At 41.0% G+C, this 22,721-nt stretch overlaps 1 protein-coding gene across 1 annotated transcript in view; it reads left to right on the top strand.

Moving 5' to 3' along the window:
• The window catches only part of LOC139539869 (cadherin-13-like), a 704,975-nt gene that overhangs the window by 568,495 nt on the left and 113,759 nt on the right, over nucleotides 1-22,721 (top strand). Inside the window, exons 10-11 of the mRNA XM_071343218.1 lie at nucleotides 1,252-1,434; nucleotides 2,440-2,693. Of these exons, the coding sequence (XP_071199319.1) occupies nucleotides 1,252-1,434; nucleotides 2,440-2,693 (437 nt within the window). The remainder of the gene's footprint in view (nucleotides 1-1,251; nucleotides 1,435-2,439; nucleotides 2,694-22,721) is intronic.

The raw sequence follows: 22,721 nt of genomic DNA, 5'->3' as shown, positions 1-22,721 counted from the left end.
CTGTTGCCACAAGAAAAGGGCAACTAGTGAAGCACAAACACTATTGTAAATACAACCCATATACAGTATATGTTTATTTATTTTCCCTTTGTACTTTAACCATTTGCACGTCGATACAACACTGTATATATACATAATACAACATTTGTAATGTCTTTATTCTTTTGAATATTCTCTGGGTGTAATGTTTACTGTTAATTTTTATTGTTTAATTCACTTTTGTATATTATCTACTTCACTTGCTTTGACAATGTTAACATATGTTTCCCATGCCAATAAAGCCCCTTGAATTGAATTGAATTGAATTGAAGCGAGTGAGAGAGAGAGAGAAAGTCAGAGAGAGAGTGAAGAGTGAGTGATGGGACAGAGAGCAGGGAGGGTATGAAAAACAATCTCTCAAGTAAAGAGGGGGAGGTGTTAGAGAGAGCAGTTTGGGTTGTTCTTCTATGCAAAGCCTGAGTTAAATTGTTCCAGCATTCTTTAATTTGAGGATGGTGTAGATTAAGCCAAAAAAAAGGATCTTCTCTAACCCTAATCCTGGACAACCCACATGAGAAGCACAATTATTGAGTAATACTGTCAAAACAGACATTATCTTGCAGCAGCCGTGCGCGTACTTGCGTGCATATGTTTGGGCGTGAGTAAGTGTGTGTGTGTGTGTGTGTGTGTGTGTGTGTGTGTGTGTGTGTGTGTGTGTGTGTGTGTGTGTGTGTGTGTGTGTGTGTGTGTGTGTGTGTGTGTGTGTGTGTGTGTGTGTGTGTGTGTGTGTGTGTGTGTGTGTGTGTGTGTGTGTGTGTGTGTGTGTGTGTGTGTGTGTGAGCGAAGGGATGGGATGGAGAGTGTTGGGAATGAAGGACAGAGAGACGAGTTTGACACTGGGTTCATGTTCAACTGAATAGCTTTCAAGAAATGTGAATGATGCGAGGGAGAGAACATGGTGCTTTTAATAGCCTCTAAATGTAAGTCACTTCAAGTGGAGCGTGATTCACACTGGGTAACCTACCTTGAACAAAACAACATACACTATCCCTCACTTGTCAGCGCCAAGTCCACTGACGTGATGATGAATGCAAAAACCTTATTTTAAACCTAAAATTGCATAGCTACAGTATATGTCAACTGACACATAGCCAGATGTCCTTGTATGTGGTGACCAATAGTGTCCCTCCAGTTTCAGACCACTGAATAGAAACCAGCTGTCTATATGTCAGTTGACCAGTCTTGTCCCTCTTTCTCTGTCTGTTCCTCCAGTTCCAGGCCAATGTGGATGAGGGCTCCACAGGGGTGGTGGTCAACCTGACTGTGGACGACAGAGATGACCCTGCGACGGGGGCGTGGCGAGCCGTCTACTCCATCATCAACGGTGACCCCACCCAGAGCTTTGAGATCCAAACCAACCCTGACAACAATGAGGGCATGCTTTCCCTCATCAAGGTAACCACAGGGCCCAAAAGTTATCTCAATTATCTCTCTCAAATATCTCTCTCAATTATCTCTCAAATGTCTCTCTTAATTATCTTTCTCAAATATCTCTCATCTCTCTTATTGATGGAATAGCTAATAAAGGTGTGTTTGTGGTGTCACTATAACAGGCAGGTTGGATGGTGATATACGGCCCGATTTGGCCAATTCACTGGAGATATGAACATACAGCTTGCACAGTTAAGACCCTGTAGCACTCACAGTTTTTATTGCTCTCATTATTCCAATAAATGTGTGTTCTCCTGCATTATAGCAATACAGGATACAGGAATACAGGATATTTTTAACCTTGGTAACATTGTATGTTTCACTCTAGTACACTGCAGTTTGCCACTTTACTCTCATGTGTAATTTTCTCCTACACTATTGACATACTATAAGAGCAACCTGTTACACACTGAGAGTCCAAAACGTTAGGAACACTTGCTCTTTCCATAGCATAGACTGACCAGCTATGATCCCTTACTGATGTCACTTGTTAAATCCACTTCAATCAATGATGAAGAAACAGGTTAAATTAGGATTTTTAAGCGTTGAGACAATTGAGACATGGATTGTGTATGTGTGCCATTCAGAGGGTGAATGGGTAAGATCAAATATTTAAGTGCATTTGAACGGGGTATGGTAGTAGGTGACAGGCTCACCAGTTTGAGTGGGGCAAGAACTGCAACGCTGCTGGGGTTTTCACGCTCAACAGTTTCCTATGTGTATCATGGACATCCAGGCAACTTGACACAACTGTGGGAAGCATTGGCGTCAACATGGGCCAGCATCTCTGTGGAACAATTTGACACCTTGCAGAGTCCATGAGGCTGTTCTAAGGGCAAAAGGGCGTGCAACTCAATATTAGGAAAGTTTTCCTAATGTTTTGTCCACTCAGTGTGGAAGTGACATGTTAACTACATGATAAACACTCTCGTCTCATCTCCTCCCCTTTCCTCTCCTCTCCTCCTCCAGCCTCTAGACTATGAGAGCTTAGTGTTCCACACGCTGCTGATCAAGGTGGAGAACGAGGACCCCCTGGTGCCAGATGTGGGCTACGGCTCCAGTTCTACAGCCACCGTACACATCACCATCCTGGATGTGAACGAAGGACCCGTCTTCTTCCCCGACCCCCTCCAGGTCACCAAGATGGAGAACGTACCCCTGGGAAGCTTCGTGGCCTTACTCAATGCCACCGACCCAGACGTCCTCCAATCACAGAGCATCAGGTGAGTGATGAGGTCATCAAGCTGCACCAGGTAGAACATTCTGCAGCATTCGGAGTTCCACACATTCAGCGTGGACATTAGGTCCACACTGACTGCCAGCTTGACAACAATGTGTGCAGGTATGTTAATGTGCAGTAAATCTCATCAGGTGTTGATTCCACAGATGCTCCCCTTTGTTATTGATTGAAACTGGTCAAGGCGGGCAGTCAGGATTCAAAAACGATCATGTACAAGGAAGTTTGTTCTCTCTCTTTTCACCTCTTTACCATCTCTCAACTTCAGAGTTTGTCTATGGTATTGAAAGAGAGAGATTCTTCTCAGTGAGCTTCTCCATGTACTGTAAGTGTGACAAGGTGATTTAACAAAGATGACCTATCAGAAGTGTAGCCTGGCATGACAGCACGGCTCATGGTTTCCAGACATCTCTCCATCTGTTTCAGCTCTCACCTCTCTCTCCATCCCTCCATCCCTCAACTGTCCCGCCCTGTCTATCACCAGACACCCTATTTATCATCTTATGCATGTCAGCCAACCGCCTCTTATAAAACTGCCTGTCTGGCTGTCAACTTTCTGTAAACAGTCCAATTATTCCTCTGTCACCAGGGTGGCCTATTACTAGAGAGGCGTGTTCAGGTCAACTCTATTCTCTGTGTCTAGGAGGTCTATTACTTTTTGCTGTGTGTAACAGTCAAATTGTTCCCTGGCAGCCTTGGGGAGCCATTACGTGTAGGTGAATTTATCTTGCTTTACAAAAGGGGAAATTTGTGATTGCTTTATTGGCTTTAAGCAGAGATGTATGCTAAATGTGTGATGCTACAGCTCGTGAATTGTTGGTGTTACATCAAATTTTAAAGATTTGAATGTAAATATATCAGGCCATAGATATCAGGCCCTCTGTGGAAAGGGTTTTACATGGAATCCAAAATGGTTCTTCAAATGGTTCTCCTACAAGGACAGCCAAATAACCCTTTTAGGTTCTACAGTGGTTCCTCCATTAAAAGTTGATGCATACTGCAGCACACCTTGCGGGCTGTTGCAGCATTCTATGGCACATTATTTAATTGTCAGCCATTTATTACATTAATGCAAGTTAGTGCTAGTTTGACCACCAAATCAAATCAAAGCAAATATTATTTGTCACATACACATGGTTAGCAGATGTTAATGCGAGTGTAACGAAATGCTTGTGCTTCTAGTTCCGACAATGCAGTAATAACCAACGAGTAATCTAACCTAACAATTCCACAACTACTACCTTATACACACAAGTGTAAAGGGATAAAGAATATGTACATAAAGATATATGAATGAGTGATGGTACATCACATGGTACAGTATGTAAACATAAAAGTGCATAGTTTAAAGTGGCTAGTGATACATGTATTACATAAAGATGGCAAGATGCAGTAGATGATATAGAGTACAGTATATACAGTACATATACATTATATTAAGTGGCATTGTTTAAAGTGGCTAGTGATACATTTTTGATAAATTTCCATCAATTTCCATTATTAAAGTGAGCTGGAGTTGAGTCAGTATGTTGGCAGCAGCCACTCGATGTTAGTGGTGGCTGTTTAACAGTCTGGTGGCCTTGAGATAGAAGCTGTTTTTCAGTCTCTCGGTCCCTGCTTTGATGCACCTGTACTGACAGGTACTCGCCTTCTGGATGATAGCGGGGTGAACAGGCAGTGGCTCAGGTGGTTGTTGTCCTTGATGATCTTTATGACCTTCCTGTGACATCGGGTGGTGTAGTTGTCCTGGAGGGCAGGTAGTTTGCCCCCAGTGATGCGTTGTGCAGACCTCACTACCCTCTGGAGAGCCTTACGGTTGTGGGCGGAGCAGTTGCCGTACCAGGCGGTGATACAGCCCGATAGGATGCTCTCGATTGTGCATCTGTAGAAGTTTGTGAGTGCTTTTGGTGACAAGCCAAATTTTTTCATCCTCCTGAGGCTTCTGCGCCTTCTTCACAACGCTGTCTGTGTGGGTGGACCAATTCAGTTTGTCCGTGATGTGTACGCCGAGGAACTTAAAACTTACTACCCTCTCCACTACTGTCCCGTCGATGTGGATAGGGGGGTGCTCCCTCTGCTCTTTCCTGAAGTCCACAATCATGTCCTTTGTTTTGTTGACGTTGAGTGTGGGGTTATTTTCCTGACACCACACTCCGAGGGCCCTCACCTCCTCCCTGTAGGCCGTCTCGTCGCTGTTGGTAATCAAGCAGTCAAATTAGTGTCGTAGTGTCGTCCGCAAACTTGATGATTGAGTTGGAGGCGTGCATGACCATGCAGTCGTGGGTGAACAGGGAGTACAGGAGAGGGCTCAGAAAGCACCCTTGTGGGGCCCCAGTGTTGAGGATCAGCAGGGTGGAGATGTTGTTACCTACCCTCACCACCTGGGAGCGGCCCGTCAGGAAGTCCAGTACCCAGTTGCACAATGCGGGGTCGAGACCCAGGGTCTCGAGCTTGATGACGAGTTTGGAGGGTACTATGGTGTTAAATGCTGAGCTGTAGTCGATGAACAGCATTCTCACATAGGTATTCCTCTTGTCCAGATGGGTTAGGGCAGTGTGCAGTGTGGTTGCGATTGCGTCGTCTGTGGACCTATTGGGGCGGTAAGCAAATTGGAGTGGGTCTAGGGTGTCAGGTAGGGTGGAGGTGATATGGTCAATGACTAGTCTCTCAAAGCACTTCATGATGACGGAAGTGAGTGCTACGGGGCGGTAGTCATTTAGCTCAGTTACCTTAGCCGTCTTGGGAACAGGAACAATGGTGGCCCTCTTGAAGCATGTGGGAACAGCAGACTGGGATAAGGATTGATTGAATATGTCCGTAAACACACCAACCAGCTGGTCTGCGCATGCTCTGAGGATGCGGCTGGGGATGCCGTCTGGGCCTGCAGCATTGCGAGGGTTAACACGTTTAAGTGTTTTACTCATGTCGGCTGCAATGAAGGAGAGTCCGCAGGTTTTGGTAGCGGGCCGTGTCAGTGGCACTGTATTGTCCTCAAAGCGAGCAAAGAAGTTATTTAGTCTGTCTGGGAGCGAGACATCCTGGTCCGCGACGGGGCTGGTTTTCTTTTTGTAATCCATGATTGACTGTAGACCCTGCCACATACCTCTTGTGTCTGAGCCGTTGAATTGCAACTCTACTTTGTCTCTATACTGACGCTTAGCTTGTTTGATTGCCTTGCGGAGGGAATAGCTACACTGTTTGTATTCAGTCATGTTTCCGGTCACCTTGCCCTGGTTAAAAGCAGTGGACCGGAACGAGCTTGTGGTTTTCTGAACATAACGCACAAACCAAATGGCGGTTTTTGGTTATAAAACTAATCTTTATCGAACAAAAATAACATTTATTGTGTAACTGGGAGTCTCGTGAGTGCAAACATCCGAAGATTATCAAAGGTAAGCAATTAATTGTATTGCTTTTCTGACTTTCGTGACCATGCTAATTTAAGGCTAGCTATTCTAGCAGTGATTGATACACTCACAAACGCTTGGATTGCTTTCGCTGTAAAGCAAATCTGACATGATAGGTGGATTAACAACAAGCTAAGCTGTGTTTTGGTATATTTCACTTGTGATTCCATGATTATAAATATTTTTTGTATTATTTTTGAATTTGGCGCGCTGCAATTCAGCGGTTGTTTACGAAAATGATCCCGTAAAAGGGATCCGTGCGGCAAGAAGTTAACAAACTATAGTTTTGGCAAGTCGGTTAGGACATCTAATTTGTGCATGACACAAGTAATATTTCCAACAATTGTTTACAGACAGACAATTTCAGTGGGTGAGAAGAATACATACTCTAAGTTGACTGTGCCTTTCAAAAGCTTGGAAAATTCCAGAAAATGATGTCATGGCTTTAGAAGCTTCTGCTAGGCTAATTGACATCATTTGAGGTGTATCTGTGGATGTATTTCAAGGCCTACCTTCAAACTCGGTGCCTCTTTCCTTGACATCATGGGAAAATCAAAAGAAATCAGCCAAGACCTCAGACAAAAAATGTAGACCTCCAAAAGTCTGGTTCTACCTTGGGAGCAATTTCTAAACACCTGAAGGTACCACGTTCATCTGTAAAAACAATAGTACGCAACTATAAACACCACGGGAGTTCATACCGCTCAGGAAGGAGACGCATTCTGTCTCCTGGAGATAAATGTACTTTGGTGCGAAAAATGCAAATCAATCCCAGAACAACAGCAAAGGATCTAGTGAAGATGTGGGAGGTACACGTACAAAAGTATCTATAACCACAGTAAAACAAGTCCTATATCGACATAACCTGAAAGGCTGCTCTGCAAGGAAGAAGCCACTGCTCCAAAACCGCCATAAAAAAGCCAGACTACGGTTTGCAACTGCACATGGGGACAAAGATCGTACTTTTTGTAGAAATGTCATCTGATCTGATGAAACAAAAATAGAACTGTTTGGCCATAATGACCGTCGTTATGTTTGGAGGAAAAAGGGGAAAGCTTGCAAGCCGAAGAACACCATCCCAACCGTGAAGCACGGGGGGTTTCGGGGGGTTTCGGGGGGTTTCGGGGGGTTTCTTTGCTGCAGGAGGGACTGCTGCACTTCACAAAATAGATAGCATCATGAGGCTGGAAAATGATGTGTATATATTGAAGCAACATCTCAAGACATCAGTCAGGAAGTTCAAGCTTGGTCGCAAATGGGTCTTCCAAATGGACAATGACCCCAAGCATACTTCCAAAATTGTGTCAAAATGGCTTAAGGACAACAAAGTCAAGATATTGGAGTGGCCATCACAAAGCCCTGACCTCAATCCTATAGAAAATGTGTGGGAGAACTGAAAAAGCGTGTGCGAGCAAGGAGGCCAACAAACCTGACTCAGTTACACCAGCTCTGTCAGGAGGAATGGGCCGAAATTCACCCAACATATTGTGGGAAGCTTCTGGAAGGCTACCCGAACCGTTTGACCCAAGTTCAACAATTTAAAGGCAATGCTACCAAATACTAATTCAGTGTATGTAAACTTCTGATGTGATGAAATAAATAAACACTGAAATAAATCATTCTCTCTACTATTATTCTGACATTTCACGTTCTTAAAATGAAGTGGTGATCCTAACTGACCTAAGACAGGGAATTTTTACTAGGATTTAATGTCAGGAATTGTGAAAAACTGACTGTAAATGTATTTGGCTAAGGTGTATGTAAATATCCGACTCCAACTGTGTATTTTAAGAATATCATGGAATATAGTTGAAAATGTTTGTTTCTCCATGCTTGTCTCAGAGCAGCGCGAAACAGTGCTGAAATAGACGGGAAGGCTATATCTAACGATATTTTGGAAATTATTTTGTTTAAAAAAAAAAAAGAAAGTGAGCGATTGTAATCTGAATAAAGGCCAAAATAATATTTATAAAGGCCAACATATAGCCCTGCTAATAGCCATAATGACGCTATACAACGTGACCATGTGTGTTTGATAGAGTATTTTCCAGTAAGCAACCATTTGTTTGCATTCATGAGCAAACTTTGTTCCAATATTTCTGTAATTCAGTGATATTTATTCCCATAGTAATTTGCTATGGATCCATAACCAAATCCACATCTGTATTTATTTACAAAAGCATAAAGATGTTGATGAAGAAATACAGTAGTGTACAGTATATACTTTTACATTTGGATAACAAAACATTTAAAGCATTTTGACGATATAAGCCACCTGCATTTGTTTATTAGGCTAATCTGTAGTCTGACAAGAAAACATAGCCTAAAATACATACTGTAGTAAACATGGGAAAGTGCCTAATTCCTTACATAACTTCTTATGGCTGAAGGGGCAGTATTGAGTAGCTTGTATGAAAGGTGCCCATTGTAAACGGCCAGCTCCTCAGTCTCAGTTGCTAATATATGCATATTATTATTAGTATTGGATAGAAAACACTCTAACGTTTCTAAAACTGTTTGAATTACATCTGTGAGATTAACAGAACTCATATGGCAGGCAAAAACCTGAGAAGTTCCACTTCCTGTTTGGATTTTTTCTGGGGGTGCCATATTTTCAACCAAGCTCTTATTCAAAATACAGAGAGATATGGATGGGTTTTCACTTCCTACGGCTTCCACTAGATGTCAACAGTCAATAGAACTAAGTCTGATGACTATAATGTGAAGGGGGGTCGAAGGAGACAGAATTTAGTATGAGGTGCCAGAGGTGAACATGCATTCAACACGCGCGTTCACGTGAGAGGCAGCTCCGTTCCATCTCTCAATTGAAGTCGATTTAATTCTCCGGTTGGAACGTTATTCAAGATGTATGTTAACAACATTCTAAAGATTGATTCAGTACATCGTTTGCCATGTTTCTACTGACTGTAACGGAACGTTTGGACATTTCGTCACGTTATAGTGGTCGCGCTTTGAGACTTTGGTTAGGGTATTTGGTAAACAATTCGAAAGTAGCTAATTTGACATAAATAACGGACATGAATGAACAAATCAAGCATTTATTGTGGACCTGGGATTCCTAGGACTGCATTCTGATGAATTCATCAAAGGTAAGGAAACATTTATCATGTATTTTCTGGTTTCTGTTGAGTCCAACATGGTGGCTAATTTGGCTAATCATCTGAGCTCCGTCTCAGATGATTGTATGGTTTATATTTCCGTAAAGTTTTTTTGAAATCTGACACAGCGGTTGCATTAAGGAGAGGTATATCTATAATTCTATGTGTATTACTTGTATTATTATTTATATTTATGTTGAGTATTTCTGTTGAAACGATGTGGCTATGCAAAGTCACTTGATGTTTTTGCAACTAGCCTCAATGTAAACTCAGATCAAACAATCAAACAAAACATGCATGTATTGTGTAACATGAAGTCCTATGAGTGTCATCTGATGAAAATAATCGAAGTTTAGTGATTCATTTTATCTCTATTCTGGTTTTTGTGAAAGCTATCTTTAGCTGGAAAAATGGCTGTGGTTATTGTGGTTTTGTGGTGACCTAACATAATCGTTTGTAGTGCTTTCGCTGAAAAGCCTATTTGAAATCGGACACTTTGGTGGGATTAACAACAAGATTACCTTTAAAATGATATAAGACACATGAATGTCTGAGGAATTTTAATTATGAGATTTCTGTTTTTTGAATTTGGCGCCCTGCACTTTGACTGGCTGTTGTCATATCGATCCCGTTAACGGGACTGCAGCCATAATTTTATTTTATTTTATTTATTTATTTATTTTACCGTTATTTTACCAGGTAAGTTGACTGAGAACACGTTCTCATTTGCAGCAACGACCTGGGGAATAGTTACAGGGGAGAGGAGGGGGATGAAAGAGCCAATTGTAAACTGGGGATTATTAGGTGACCATGATGGTTTGAGGGCCAGATTGGGAATTTAGCCAGGACACCGGGGTTAACACCCCTACTCTTACGATAAGTGCCATGGGATCTTTAATGACCTCAGAGAGTCAGGACACCCGTTTAACGTCCCATCCGAAAGACGGCACCCTACACAGAGCAGTGTCCCCAATCACTGCCCTGGGGCATTGGGATCTTTGTTTAGACCAGAGGAAAGAGTGCCTCCTACTGGCCCTCCAACACCACTTCCAGCAGCACCTGGTCTCCCATCCAGGGACTGACCAGGACCAACCCTGCTTAGCTTCAGAAGCAAGCCAGCAGTGGTATGCAGGGTGGTATGCTGCTGGCATAAGAAGATAAGGGAGAGTAGGCCATGTCCAGACTTTCTCGGTGACCTCAAGTAACTTCAATAATGGCTGTACTAGAGAATGCCGGCACAGGGGAGACCGGTGTTCAATTCCCCGACAGAGAGGAAGGAGTAGGCTGTCCTTGTAAATAAGAAGTCGTTATTAAATGATTCCATATGTGTTATTTCATAGTTGTGATGTCTTCACTATTATTATACAATGTAGAAAATAGTTTTTTTTAAATCCTGGAATGAGTAGGTGTGTCCAAACTTTTGACTGGTACTTGCTTATTTAATTTGATTATTATTAATGTGTTCTCTACCAAGAAAAAACGAAAACCCTCAGGGTTTCCGTTAGGATGGAACGGAAAATATGGCGCTGTACAACGTGACGGCCGGCAGTACAGTACTCAATGTTGTTCAGGCATTGCACGTGGGAGACCGGGGTTCAATTCTCCAACGGGGAGGAAGGAGTAGGCTGTCCTTGTCAATAAGATTGTGTTCTTAACTGACTTGCCTAGTTAAATAAAGGTTACACTAAGAGCATAACATTTCTGCAACCTCATTTTTTTATTCTAGTCTAACCAATAACCAAACGGAGATATAGTGAAAATAAAAATCTCATTGATTTATCAAGACCAGTCCCCATGCTTGTCTCAGAGCAGCACAAAACTGTGCTAAAATAGTTGTAGGCTTTTGCTTCAAACCCTGTTGCTTCTAACTTCAATATGCTCTTTAAATAAATAAGACCAACACCACTTTTAACAGCACATTACTCAACACCAGTGAGACTCATGTCGCCTACGGTAGGCCTACAGTATATCAAAAAATATGACGTGACTCTCCGCCAATAATTACATGTAGAGGATTGGAGGATTCTAAATTTAAACCAAAAGCCACCTCATGGGTCTCCCGGTGGTGGCCGGCACGGGTATCGAACCTGCAACAATGTAGGTCTAGCCTCCAAATAAATAAACTCTAATTAAGCCCTCTTGTTGTTTGTATAGTCAAAATAAAATGAAGATTATTGTTGAAATGAAATGCTCGACTGGTGTAGAATTTCTACTTTATCTTTAACTCTGCATAACAAGTTAGCTATATTTTCAGCACCAGCCACTGTTCACCTCCTATTGATTGCACTGTGCTTGCCAACAGTTGTTTTTTACATTCAACCTTTATTTAACTAGGAAAGTCAGGTAAGAACAAATTCTTATTTACACTGACGGCCTACCCCGGCCAAACCCGGATGACGCTGGGTCAATTGTGCACCGCCCTATGGCACTCCCAATCATGGTCGGATGTGAGACAGCCTGTATTTGAACCAAGGACTGTAGTAATGCCTCTTGCACTGAGATGCAATGCCTTAGAAAGGTCTAAACAAATGATTTGTTGCAAGTTGGGGAGGGGGGTTTTTCACACCTAGCTCGGCTATTAGACAATTCTTTAGTAAAGGTTGAATAGTCTATTGTTCAGCTAATATCCCACCCTAGAAACGTTGTTTGCAGAATTCACAGCCTGTTACAGTCCACTTGTGAAAAACAAAATGCCTCCAGCTGTCGAAACACAGAATATCTAAGGGGCTTTTATGTAATTATAATGCAGGGTTAATAATAATAATAATATTTCCCCTTTCCACTTGTTAAATAGCCTGGATTGTGTCATGTTCAAATGTGCAGCAGTTAGGACGGAGTTAGGCGCAGGACACAGAACTGAGTAAAAGACGTACTTTACTCGAAAAGAAACAACAAAATTTCCACGCAGGGAAAACACACCAGCTGACAGAAGTTTAGAACACTAAACAAAGAACAAACACGCACAAAACCATGTGGGAACTAGATGGTTAAATAGGGAATAATTTATAACGTAATGGGAACCAGGTGTGTACAATCAAGACAAAACAAATGGAATAAAAAACGTAGATCGGTAGCAGCTAGAAAGCCGAACGCCGCCCGAACAAGGAGAGGCACCAACTTCAGCGGAAGTCGTGACAGATTGTTACTCCCATCTCGTGCCTCGCCCTCTTCCACGCTTCATTCTCCGCCTGAGCGGCTCGCTTGTGGGCGTGCTGGAAGGATAGGGCAGCACCTTCGGTTGTGCTTCAAGAATTCGGTATAGCAAGTTTGTATGAAGGTCTGGTTATTCACAGGCAAATAGTAATATGTTCTAAACCGCTCTGGTGACAAACAAACTTTGCTGCCCTGTTTCCAGTTGTCCACATGGCTGGGAGAACCTATTCAAGTAAGTAAACACATTTCGATTTTCTTTTTAAAAACAATGTATTATTAGCTACAGTAACTAGCTACAGAGCATTTTAACTAAAATGAGCTGCTAACGTAGCTAGCTAGTTTACATACAGTACAGATAGCTAGCTAAGTTAAATACATTTGACCAGTTACCTAACATCATATTAGCTAGCTATCTTGAAATATTTAACACTGTAAAATACATGTGTAGTTAGCTAGCTAACAGCCATGGAGGAGGGTGAAAGGATAGCAGGCCCAGCTGTCAACATGAGAGAGTAGGCTATTCTGGATAGAGCAGGTACTTTTGTGTAGTTCCAGTCCTTAGAAGTGAGGACAGAGAACATCATATTCAGTGCTGTCTAATTTGAGTATAATGAAGTCTATTTCTTGTGATGTTTTCTGTCCTCAGATACAGAGAACTGTGAAAGCCTGTCTGCAGATTAAGAGGTCCCAATGAAGAGCAGCGGTTCTCAGTCCTGGTCCTGGGGACTAAAAGGGGTGCACATTTTGGTTTTTGCCTTAGCACTACACAACAGATTAAAATTATCAAGTCATCATCAAGCTTCAAGTGGTATTTACAGTGAGGGGAACAAGTATTTGATACACTGACGATTTTGCAGGTTTTCCTACTTACAAAGCATGTAGAGGTCTGTAATTTTTATCATAGGTACACTTCAACTGTGAGAGACGGAATCTAAAACAAAATTCCAGAAAATCACATTGTATGATTTTTAAGTAATTAATTTGCATTTTATTGCATGACATAAGTATTTGATCACCTACCAACCAGTAAGAATTCCGGCTCTCACAGACCTGTTAGTTTTTCTTTAACTGCACCTGTTTGAACTCGTTACCTGTATAAAAGACACCTGTCCACACACTCAATCAAACAGACTCCAACCTCTCCACAATGGCCAAGACCAGAGAGCTGTGTAAGGACATCAGGGAAAAATTGTAGACTTGCACAAGGCTGGGATGGGCTACAGGACAATAGGCAAGCAGCTTGGTGAGAAGGCAACAACTGTTGGCGCAATTATTAGAAAATGGAAGAAGTTCAAGATGGCGGTCAATCACCCTCGGTCTGGGGCTCCATGCAAGATCTCACCTTGTGGGGCATCAATGATCATGAGGAAGGTGAGGGATCAGCCCAGAACTACACGGCAGGACCTGGTCAATGACCTGAAGAGAGCTGGGACCACAGTCTCAAAGAAAACCATTAGTAACACACTACGCCGTCATGGATTAAAATCCTGCAGCGCACGCAAGGTCCCCCTGCTCAAGCCAGCGCATGTCCAGGCCCGTCTGAAGTTTGCCAATGACCATCTGGATGATCCAGAGGAGGAATGGGAGAAGGTCATGTGGTCTGATAAGACAAAAATAGAGCTTTTTGGTCTAAACTCCACTCACCGTGTTTGGAGGAAGAAGAAGGATGAGTACAACCCCAAGAACACCATCCCAACCGTGAAGCATGGAGGTGGAAACATCATTCTTTGGGGATGCTTTTCTGCAAAGGGGACAGGACGACTGCACCGTATTGAGGGGAGGATGGATGGGGCCATGTATCGCGAGATCTTGGCCAACAACCTCCTTCCCTCAGTAAGAGTATTGAAGATGGGTCGTGGCTGGGTCTTCCAGCATGACAACAACCCGAAACACACAGCCAGGGCAACTAAGGAGTGGCTCCGTAAGAAGCATCTCAAGGTCCTGGAGTGGCCTACTCAGTCTCCAGACCTGAACCCAATAGAAAATCTTTGGAGGGAGCTGAAAGTCCGTATTGCCCAGCGACAGCCCCGAAACCTGAAGGATCTGGAGAAGGTCTGTATGGAGGAGTGGGCCAAAATCCCTGCTGCAGTGTGTGCAAACCTGGTCAAGAGCTACAGGAAAAGTATGATCTCTGTAATTGCAAACAAAGGTTTCTGTACCAAATATTAAGTTCTGCTTTTCTGATGTATCAAATACTTATGTCATGCAATAAAATGCAAATTAATTACTTAAAAATCATACAATGTGATTTTCTGGTGCAGTTAATACAGGTAATGAGTGGAGAACAGGAGGGCTTCTTAAAGAAAAACTAACAGGTCTGTGAGAGCCGGAATTCTTACTGGTTGGTAGGTGATCAAATACTTATGTCATGCAATAAAATGCAAATTAATTACTTAAAAATCATACAATGTGATTTTCTGGAATTTTGTTTTAGATTCCGTCTCTCACAGTTGAAGTGTACCTATGATAAAAATTACAGACCTCTACATGCTTTGTAAGTAGGAAAACCTGCAAAACCGGCAGTGTATCAAATACTTGTTCTCCCCACTGTATGTATTAATTTGGGACGCTATCCTCCTGCCATTGTCACATGCTACACATGTATCTGTCTATCCAATGTTGTTGTGATTTGTTATAAGGGATATTATACTTTAGTAATTCACAATGATCTGGTAATGTAAAAGTATAATAATGACATTATCTTCTATTGTTTGTCCTCATGTGTTTGTTTTTCAGCATAAAGTACTCTGTAGCCATTTAGTGTGGACATTTGGTGAGACTACACACACACAGATTCCTGTTGAACACAGTCTCTTTAACTACCTTATTTTCTCAATAACAGTCTCTCTCCTTCACTTCATCCCTCTCCCCCTTCTCCCTAAATCCTCTAGGTTATATCAGCTGTGTTGGTAAACCCCTCCCGCATCTCACCTGTCTGACATTGAGGGCACAGCATGATCATAGATGAGAGGTCACTTGGTCAGGTCAACAGGAAGTATTATTAAAGAGATGCTTTACGTTGAAATACAGATAAAGATGTAGTAGTTCCAGAGTTAATAATCCAAGGTCAGTTTAGAATTTCAACTCCTGATGATGATGATGACTGACTGTGTTAGAATAACAAAAAACAGATCTTAATCATGCTCTCTCTCTATCCATCTGTCTCTAGTCTGTGGGTATGTTATGATGTGAGAGAGGAAGCCAGTCCAGTCATCGCCACCTCACCCGCTCTTAAGATAACCTTTGGGTCAACTGGGGGCCCAAGGCTGGTTAGGAGACACCGCTAGAGACACTATGTAATTGTGATGAACTGAGAAAATATTAGGGTAGCACTGTAATTCATTAATCAAATGCTTGTAATGAATATGAGGGGAGACAAAGAGCTGGTTTCAAGCGCAGGACGCAGCAGGTGTTTATTGCAAAGGCCCACAGGAGGAGGCAGGTATCTGGGTCCAGGGGCAGGCAGAAGGTCATACACAGGGGTCCAAAAGGGTAACAGTACAGGCAGGGAAAAGGCTAGTAAAGTAGTCCGGGAGATCAGGCAATACGTAGATAACAGGACATCCGATAGGCTAAAGTACAGGCAGGGAATAGGCAAAAGGCGTCGTTAGTGAGGCAGGCAAAAACTATGAGGTGGAAAGATGATGGGATGCAAAGAACTGAACTAAATACTGTGTGATAATGACATACAGGTGTGAAGAGGTGATTAGAATTCAGGTGATTGGGATCTGGAGAGTGAGCTGCGTTCAGGGGATGTAGGTGTTTGATAGTGTGAGCTGGAAAATGGGCTGGAAAGTGAGCTGCGTTCAGGGGATCTACGAGTTGGAAGCAGACGTTACAATGCTGTCTTCTCTGCTCTTTCCTCTTTCCCTTTCTGTCTTCTACACCTCTCTCTCCACCTCTTCTTTCTTCCTCTTTTTTTATAATACACACTGTATGTGCATTGAAGTACAGATTGAATTTGTATTCATAATATAATATTACAATTATAATATGTATAATGCATGTATTATGTATTTATAACACCTGGATAATGAAATTCCAATAAAGCATTTTACATTATCCACTGGCTGGAATTAAGTATCTCATTGAAATACTACACCTATCTTGTGTCCTCAGATTAATGCAGATGAAGGGAGTTAGATATGCATAGGAAGTGTGGTTTAATGTTTTCTTTTCTGTATATATGAATTACAAATCAGCCTTTAGTTAAATCATGCTTCTAGTTTATTGTATAGTTACAATGTGTAATCACTGATGTCCCAGGAACAGGAGTGGTAAACACTGTTGAAGTGTATAATTGTAATACATACATGCAGACACAGCATTATTCAAAGGATGGAGTTTGATACAGCTGGTATTGGATATGACTGAAAAAGTATGTCTCACAGAGATTCATACCTGAACCGCACGTTTATTTGCCAAGAAAGAGTACATGATCAGTAAATATATTCAATGTACAGGCTACAATGTGGGGATCTCATGCATGGTAATAACTACATGTATATAGGACTTGCATTCTTGGCACAATAAAGTTATTATATTCTACTCAATCCATAGGCTTTATTATTGCCATTCAGACTTGAAGTCGATACAACAACTATGATAGCTGAGGTTCATAGATAGGTTCTGAACTAATATTCATACCAAACGTTTTAGGGTCCATACACAGATCGGCTACATACTGTAGCTAGCTATACATCCATAGGCATACAGTTATTTTTATCCTCCGCTACACAATAAGCAAGTAAATAGTTAGCTAGTGTCACATTCTGACCTTTATTTCCTTTGTTTTGTCTTTATTTAGTATGGTCAGGGCGTGAGTTGGGGTGGGCAGTCTATGTTTGTGTTTCTATGATTTTCTATTTCTGTGTTTGGCCTGATATGGTTCTCAATCAGGGGCAGCTGTTTATTGTTGTCCCTGATTGAGAACCATATTTAGGTAGCCTTTTTCCACCTGTGTTGGGTGGGTGTTTGTTTCCGTGTGAGTGTTTGTTGCCACACGGTACTCTTTTCGGTTTCGTTCATGTTCACATTTATTGTTTCGTATTTCATAGTGTTCAGTTTATGTTTTGAAATAAACGTTATGGACACATACCACGCTGCGCATTGGTCCGATCCTTCAAACTTCTCCTCCTCAGGTGACAGCCGTTACAGCTAGCTATGTTACTTCTACTAAAGTATAAGCGAGGCAAGCTTACACAATTGTACATTCAATTTGCAGTAAATGCTTTAGCTAGCAAGATTCTTTACATCTACTGTTTCACAAGACGACAGCCTGGTTTGCTGGTTTTCTCAGGAGTCCCTAAAACATGAAACAACATGAATTACAATGTCATACTCATGTCATAACACTAGCTAGCTAGCTGGCTAATGTTAGCTAGTCAGCTAACTTGCTAAGTAGCGATTTTCGTAAATTAACTTCATGACAAAAAAATATGCACAATCGTTTGTCTCTACATAACTAACATATTCCTCTCAATTGTACATTTTTAACTTGACTCGTAATTACTTACATTTGCTTCCACCGTAATGTTTTGTCAGCCATCTTTGCTGAAGAAAGTCACCAGCGGCTTACGTCAAATTCGTCATTGGAACCTGTCAATATTTTGTTTTAATTTTAATACCTTTATTTAACTAGGCAAGTCAGTTAACTTCTCTACGGATCCCTTTTACGGGATAATTTTCCTAAACAACCGCTGAATTGCAGGGCGCAAAATATTACTAAAAATATTTATAATCATGCAATCACAAGTGAAATATACCAAAACACAGTTTAGCTTGTTTTTAGTCCACCTATCGTGTCAGATTTTGAAAATATGCTTCACTTCTCTAGGATATGTGGGACGCTACCGTCCCACTTGGCCAATAGCCAGGGAAAATGTAGAGCGCCAAATTCAAAAAAATGATATAAAATCAAACTTTCATTACATCACACATGTAAGATACCAAATTAAAGCTACACTTGTTGTGAATCCAGCCACCATGTCAAATTTCAAAAAGGCTTTTCGGCGAAAGCATAAGATGCTATTATCTGATGATAGCACAACAGTAAACAAAGAGAGTGTAGTATATTTCAACACTGCAGGCACGACCCAAAACGCAGAAGTAAAATATAAATCATGCCTTACCTTTGACGAGATTATTTTGTTGGCACTCCAATATGTCCCATAAACATCACAAATGGTCCTTTTGTTCGATTAATTCCGTCCATATAAATCCAAATTGTCCATTTATTTGGCGCGGTTGATCCAGATAAAAACAGCTTCCAGTTTGCGCAAAGTCACTACAAAATATCTCAAAAATTACCTCTAAACTTTGCCAAAACATTTCAAACTACTTTTGTAATACAACTTAATGTATATTTAAATGTTAATAATCAATCAAATTGAAGACGGGTCTATCTGTTTTCAATACAGGAGATCAACAAACTAACGCTACTTTTCTAGTCTTGCGCAACTCTCAAACAGTACACATGACGTTACACTGTTTCCAGGTGGCCTTACTTCTTCATTACACAAAGGAATAACCTCAACCTATTTCCAAAGAGTGGTGACATCCAGTGGAAGCGGTAGGAACTGAAAACAGGGTGATTAGAAATCCAGTATTCCAATGAAACCTCATTGAACAGACAGTGACTTAAAAAAAAGAAATTATGGTTAGTCCTCGGGGTCTTGCCTGCTACATAAGTTCTGTTATACTTACAGACATGATTCAAGCAGTTTTAGAAACTTCAGAGTGTTTTCTATCCAAATCTACTAATAATATGCATATCTTATATTCTGGGGATGAGTAGAAGGAAGTTGAAATTGGGCACGCTATTTATCCAAAAGTGAAAATTCTGCCCCCTATCCTAGAGAAGTTAACAGCGAAAGAAATCCAAGCTTTTGTGAGTGTATCAATCAATGCTAGAACAGCCAGCCCCAAATTAGCATGGTCACGAAAGTCAGAAAAGCAATAAAATTAATCGCTTACCTTCGATAATCTTCGGATGTTTGCACTCACGAGACTCCCAGTTACACACAAATGTTCTTTTTGTTCGATAAATCGTACTTTTATAACAAAAAAACGCCATTTGGGTTGCGCGTTATGTTCAGAAAACGACAGCCTCGTTCCGGTCCTGAAAGGCAGAAGAAAATTCCCAAACGTATCAGATTCAAAAATATTACTAAAAATATTTATAATCATGCAATCACAAGTTAAATATACCAAAACAGAGCTTAGCTTGTTGTTAATCCACCTATTGTGTCAGATTTTGAAAATATGCTTTACAGCGAAAGAAATCCAAGCTTTTGTGAGTGTATCAATCAATGCTAGAACAGTTAGCCTTATATTAGCTTGGTTATCTTGGTCACGAAAGTCAGAAAAGCAATAAAATTAATCTCTTACCTTTGATAATCTTCGGATGTTTGCACTCACGAGACTCCCAGTTATACATCAAATGTTATTTTTGTTCGATAAATATTACTTTTATAACAAAAAAACGCCGTTTGGGTTGCGCGTTATGTTCAGAAAACCAAAGCCTCGTTCCGTTTGACGAAAATTCCAAAAAGTATCCGTAAAGGTCGTAGAAACATGTCAAATGTTTTTTATAATCAATCCTCAGGTTGTTTTTAACAAACATAATCGATAATATTTCAACCGGACCATAATCTATTCAATAAGAGAGAAAAAGAAAATGGAGAGCTACCCCTCTCGCGCGCAGGAACTATTCAGAGGACACCTGACTAGTTTTGAAAAATCTCGCTCATTTTTCAAAATAAAAGCCTGAAACCCCTTTAAATGGAAGAAAGACGGACCAGGAAACAGATAAAAAAATAAAAATAAATCACTTCCGGGTTAGATTTTCTCAGGTTTTCGCCTGCAGAATCAGTTTTGTTATAGTCACAGACAATATTTTGACAGTTTTGGAAACTTTGGAGTGTTTTCTATCCTAATCTGTAAATTATATGCATATTCTACGATCTGGACCTGAGAAATAGTCTGTTTACCTTGGGAACGTTATTTAAAAAAATATATATCTGACCCCTAGCGTCAAGATTAAGAACAAATTATTATTTTCAATGACAGCCTAGGAACAGTAGGTTAACTGCCTTGTTCAGGGGCAGAATGACAGATTTTTACTTTGTCCACTCAGGGATTCGATCTTGCACCCTTTCAGTTATTAGTCCAACGCTCTAACCACTAGGCTACCTGCCTCCCCAATATCATTGGTCATACAAAAACCTTGGGACCCAAATGCATAATGAGCGCTCTAACTCCCCCTTGCGGTGGTCTGGTGCAATGAAGCCGTGACGCTGGGTACCTCTAAGTCCCGCGGTGTAAGCTCGCAACTTTTAAAGGAGGAACCACTGTAGATAACACCTTTTTTTCAGAGTGTACTTTACTGTCTTGCTCTCTCTTTTATCTGTGTCTCTCTGTATTAATTTCTCTCTCTCTCTCTTTTGGGGACTTTTATGTCTTTTGATCTGTTTTTGCCAGTGAAATGGACTTTGAAGTGCCACAGCTTTCACCTGAGGCTAGAGGAGAATGAGGACAGGGGAAGATGTGAGGTGGAGGTGGAGAAAGAGCATATAGAGAGCAGTGACAGAGAATAAAGGGGAGAAGGTGTGACAGTGTAAGTGTTTGTGTGTGCTACATACAGGGAGTACCAGTACTGAGTCAAAATGCATGGGTACGAGGTAATTGAGGTAGCTACTGTGCTTTCAGAAAATATTCACATCCCTTGACTTTTTCCACATTTTGTTGTGTTACAGCCTGAATTTAAAATTGATTTAAATTCAGATTTTTGGTCACTGACCTTGTCACAATACCCCATAATGTCAACATGGAATAATAAAAAAATAAAAAAATAATTTAAATCTGAAATGTATTGATTGAGTATTTAACCCCTTTGTTATGGCAAGCCTAGATACAGTTGAAGTCGGAAGTGTACATACACTTAGGTTGGAGTCATTAAAACTCGTTTTTCAACCACTCCACAAATGTCTTGTTAACAAACTATAGTTTCTGCAAGTCGGTTAGGACATCTACTTTGTGCATGACACAAGTAATTTTTCCAACAATTGTTTACAGACAGATTATTTCACTTATAATTCACTGTATCACAATTCAGTGGGTCAGAAGTTTATATACAGTAAGTTGACTGTGCCTTTAAACAGCTTGGAAAATTCCAGAAAATTATGTCATGGCTTTAGAAGCTTCCGATAGGCTAATTGACATCATTTGAGTCAATTGGAGGTGTACCTGTGGGTGTATTTCAAGGCCTACCTTCAAACTCAGTGCCTCTTTGCTTGACATCAAGGGGAAATCAATGCTGTGGTGGTGCTTTGCTGCAGGAGGGACTGCTGCACTTCACAAAATAGATGGCATCAGGGAGACGGAAAATGACGTGTATATATTGAAGCAACATCTCAAGACATCAGTCAGGAAGTTCAAGCTTGGTCGCAAATGGGTCTTCCAAATGGACAATGACCCCAAGCATACTTCCAAAGTTGTGTCAAAATGGCTTAAGGAAAATTTGTGGCAGAACTGAAAAAGCGTGTGCGAGCAAGGAGGCCTACACACCTGACTCAGTTACTGTGGGAAGCTTGTGTAAGGCTACCCAAAAAGTTTGACCCAGTTAAACAATTTAAAGGTAATGTTACCAAATACTAATTGAGTGTATGTAAACTTCTGACCCACCCATCATTCTCTCTACTATTATTCTGACATTTCACATTATTCAAATAAAGTGGTGATCCTAACTGACCCAAGACAGGGTATTTTTACTAGGATTAAATTTCAGGAATAGTGAAAAATTTAGTTTAAATGTATTTGGCTAAGGTGTATGTAAACTTCCGACTTCAACTGTAAGTTCAGGAGTAAAAATGTGCTTAGCAAGTCACATAAGTTGCATGGATTCACTGTGTGCAATAATAGTGTTTAACATGTTTAATGACTACCTAATCTCTGTACCCCACACATACAATTATCTGTAAGGTTACTCAGTCGAGCAGTGAATTTCAAACACAGATTCAGACACAAAGACCAGGGAGGATCTCCAATGCCTCACAAAGTAGGGCACCTATTGGTAGATGGGTAAAAACGAAGACATTGAATATCCCTTTGAACATGGTGAAGTTATTAATTACACTTTGGATCTTGTATCAATACACCTAGTCACTACAAAGATTCAGGCGTCCATCCTAACTTAGTTGCCGGAGAGGAAGGAAACCGATTTCACAATAAGGCCAATGGTGACTTTAAAACTGTTACAGGGTTTAATGGCTGTGATAGGAGTAAACTGAGGATGGCTCAACAACACTGTAGTTACTAACCTAATTGGCAGAGTGA

The sequence above is a fragment of the Salvelinus alpinus genome, chromosome 15 (genome assembly GCF_045679555.1).
Source record: "Salvelinus alpinus chromosome 15, SLU_Salpinus.1, whole genome shotgun sequence".
Lineage (NCBI taxonomy): Eukaryota > Metazoa > Chordata > Actinopteri > Salmoniformes > Salmonidae > Salvelinus > Salvelinus alpinus.
Note: the sequence above shows the minus strand (reverse complement) of the source record. Positions and strands in the feature narration are given on the sequence as shown.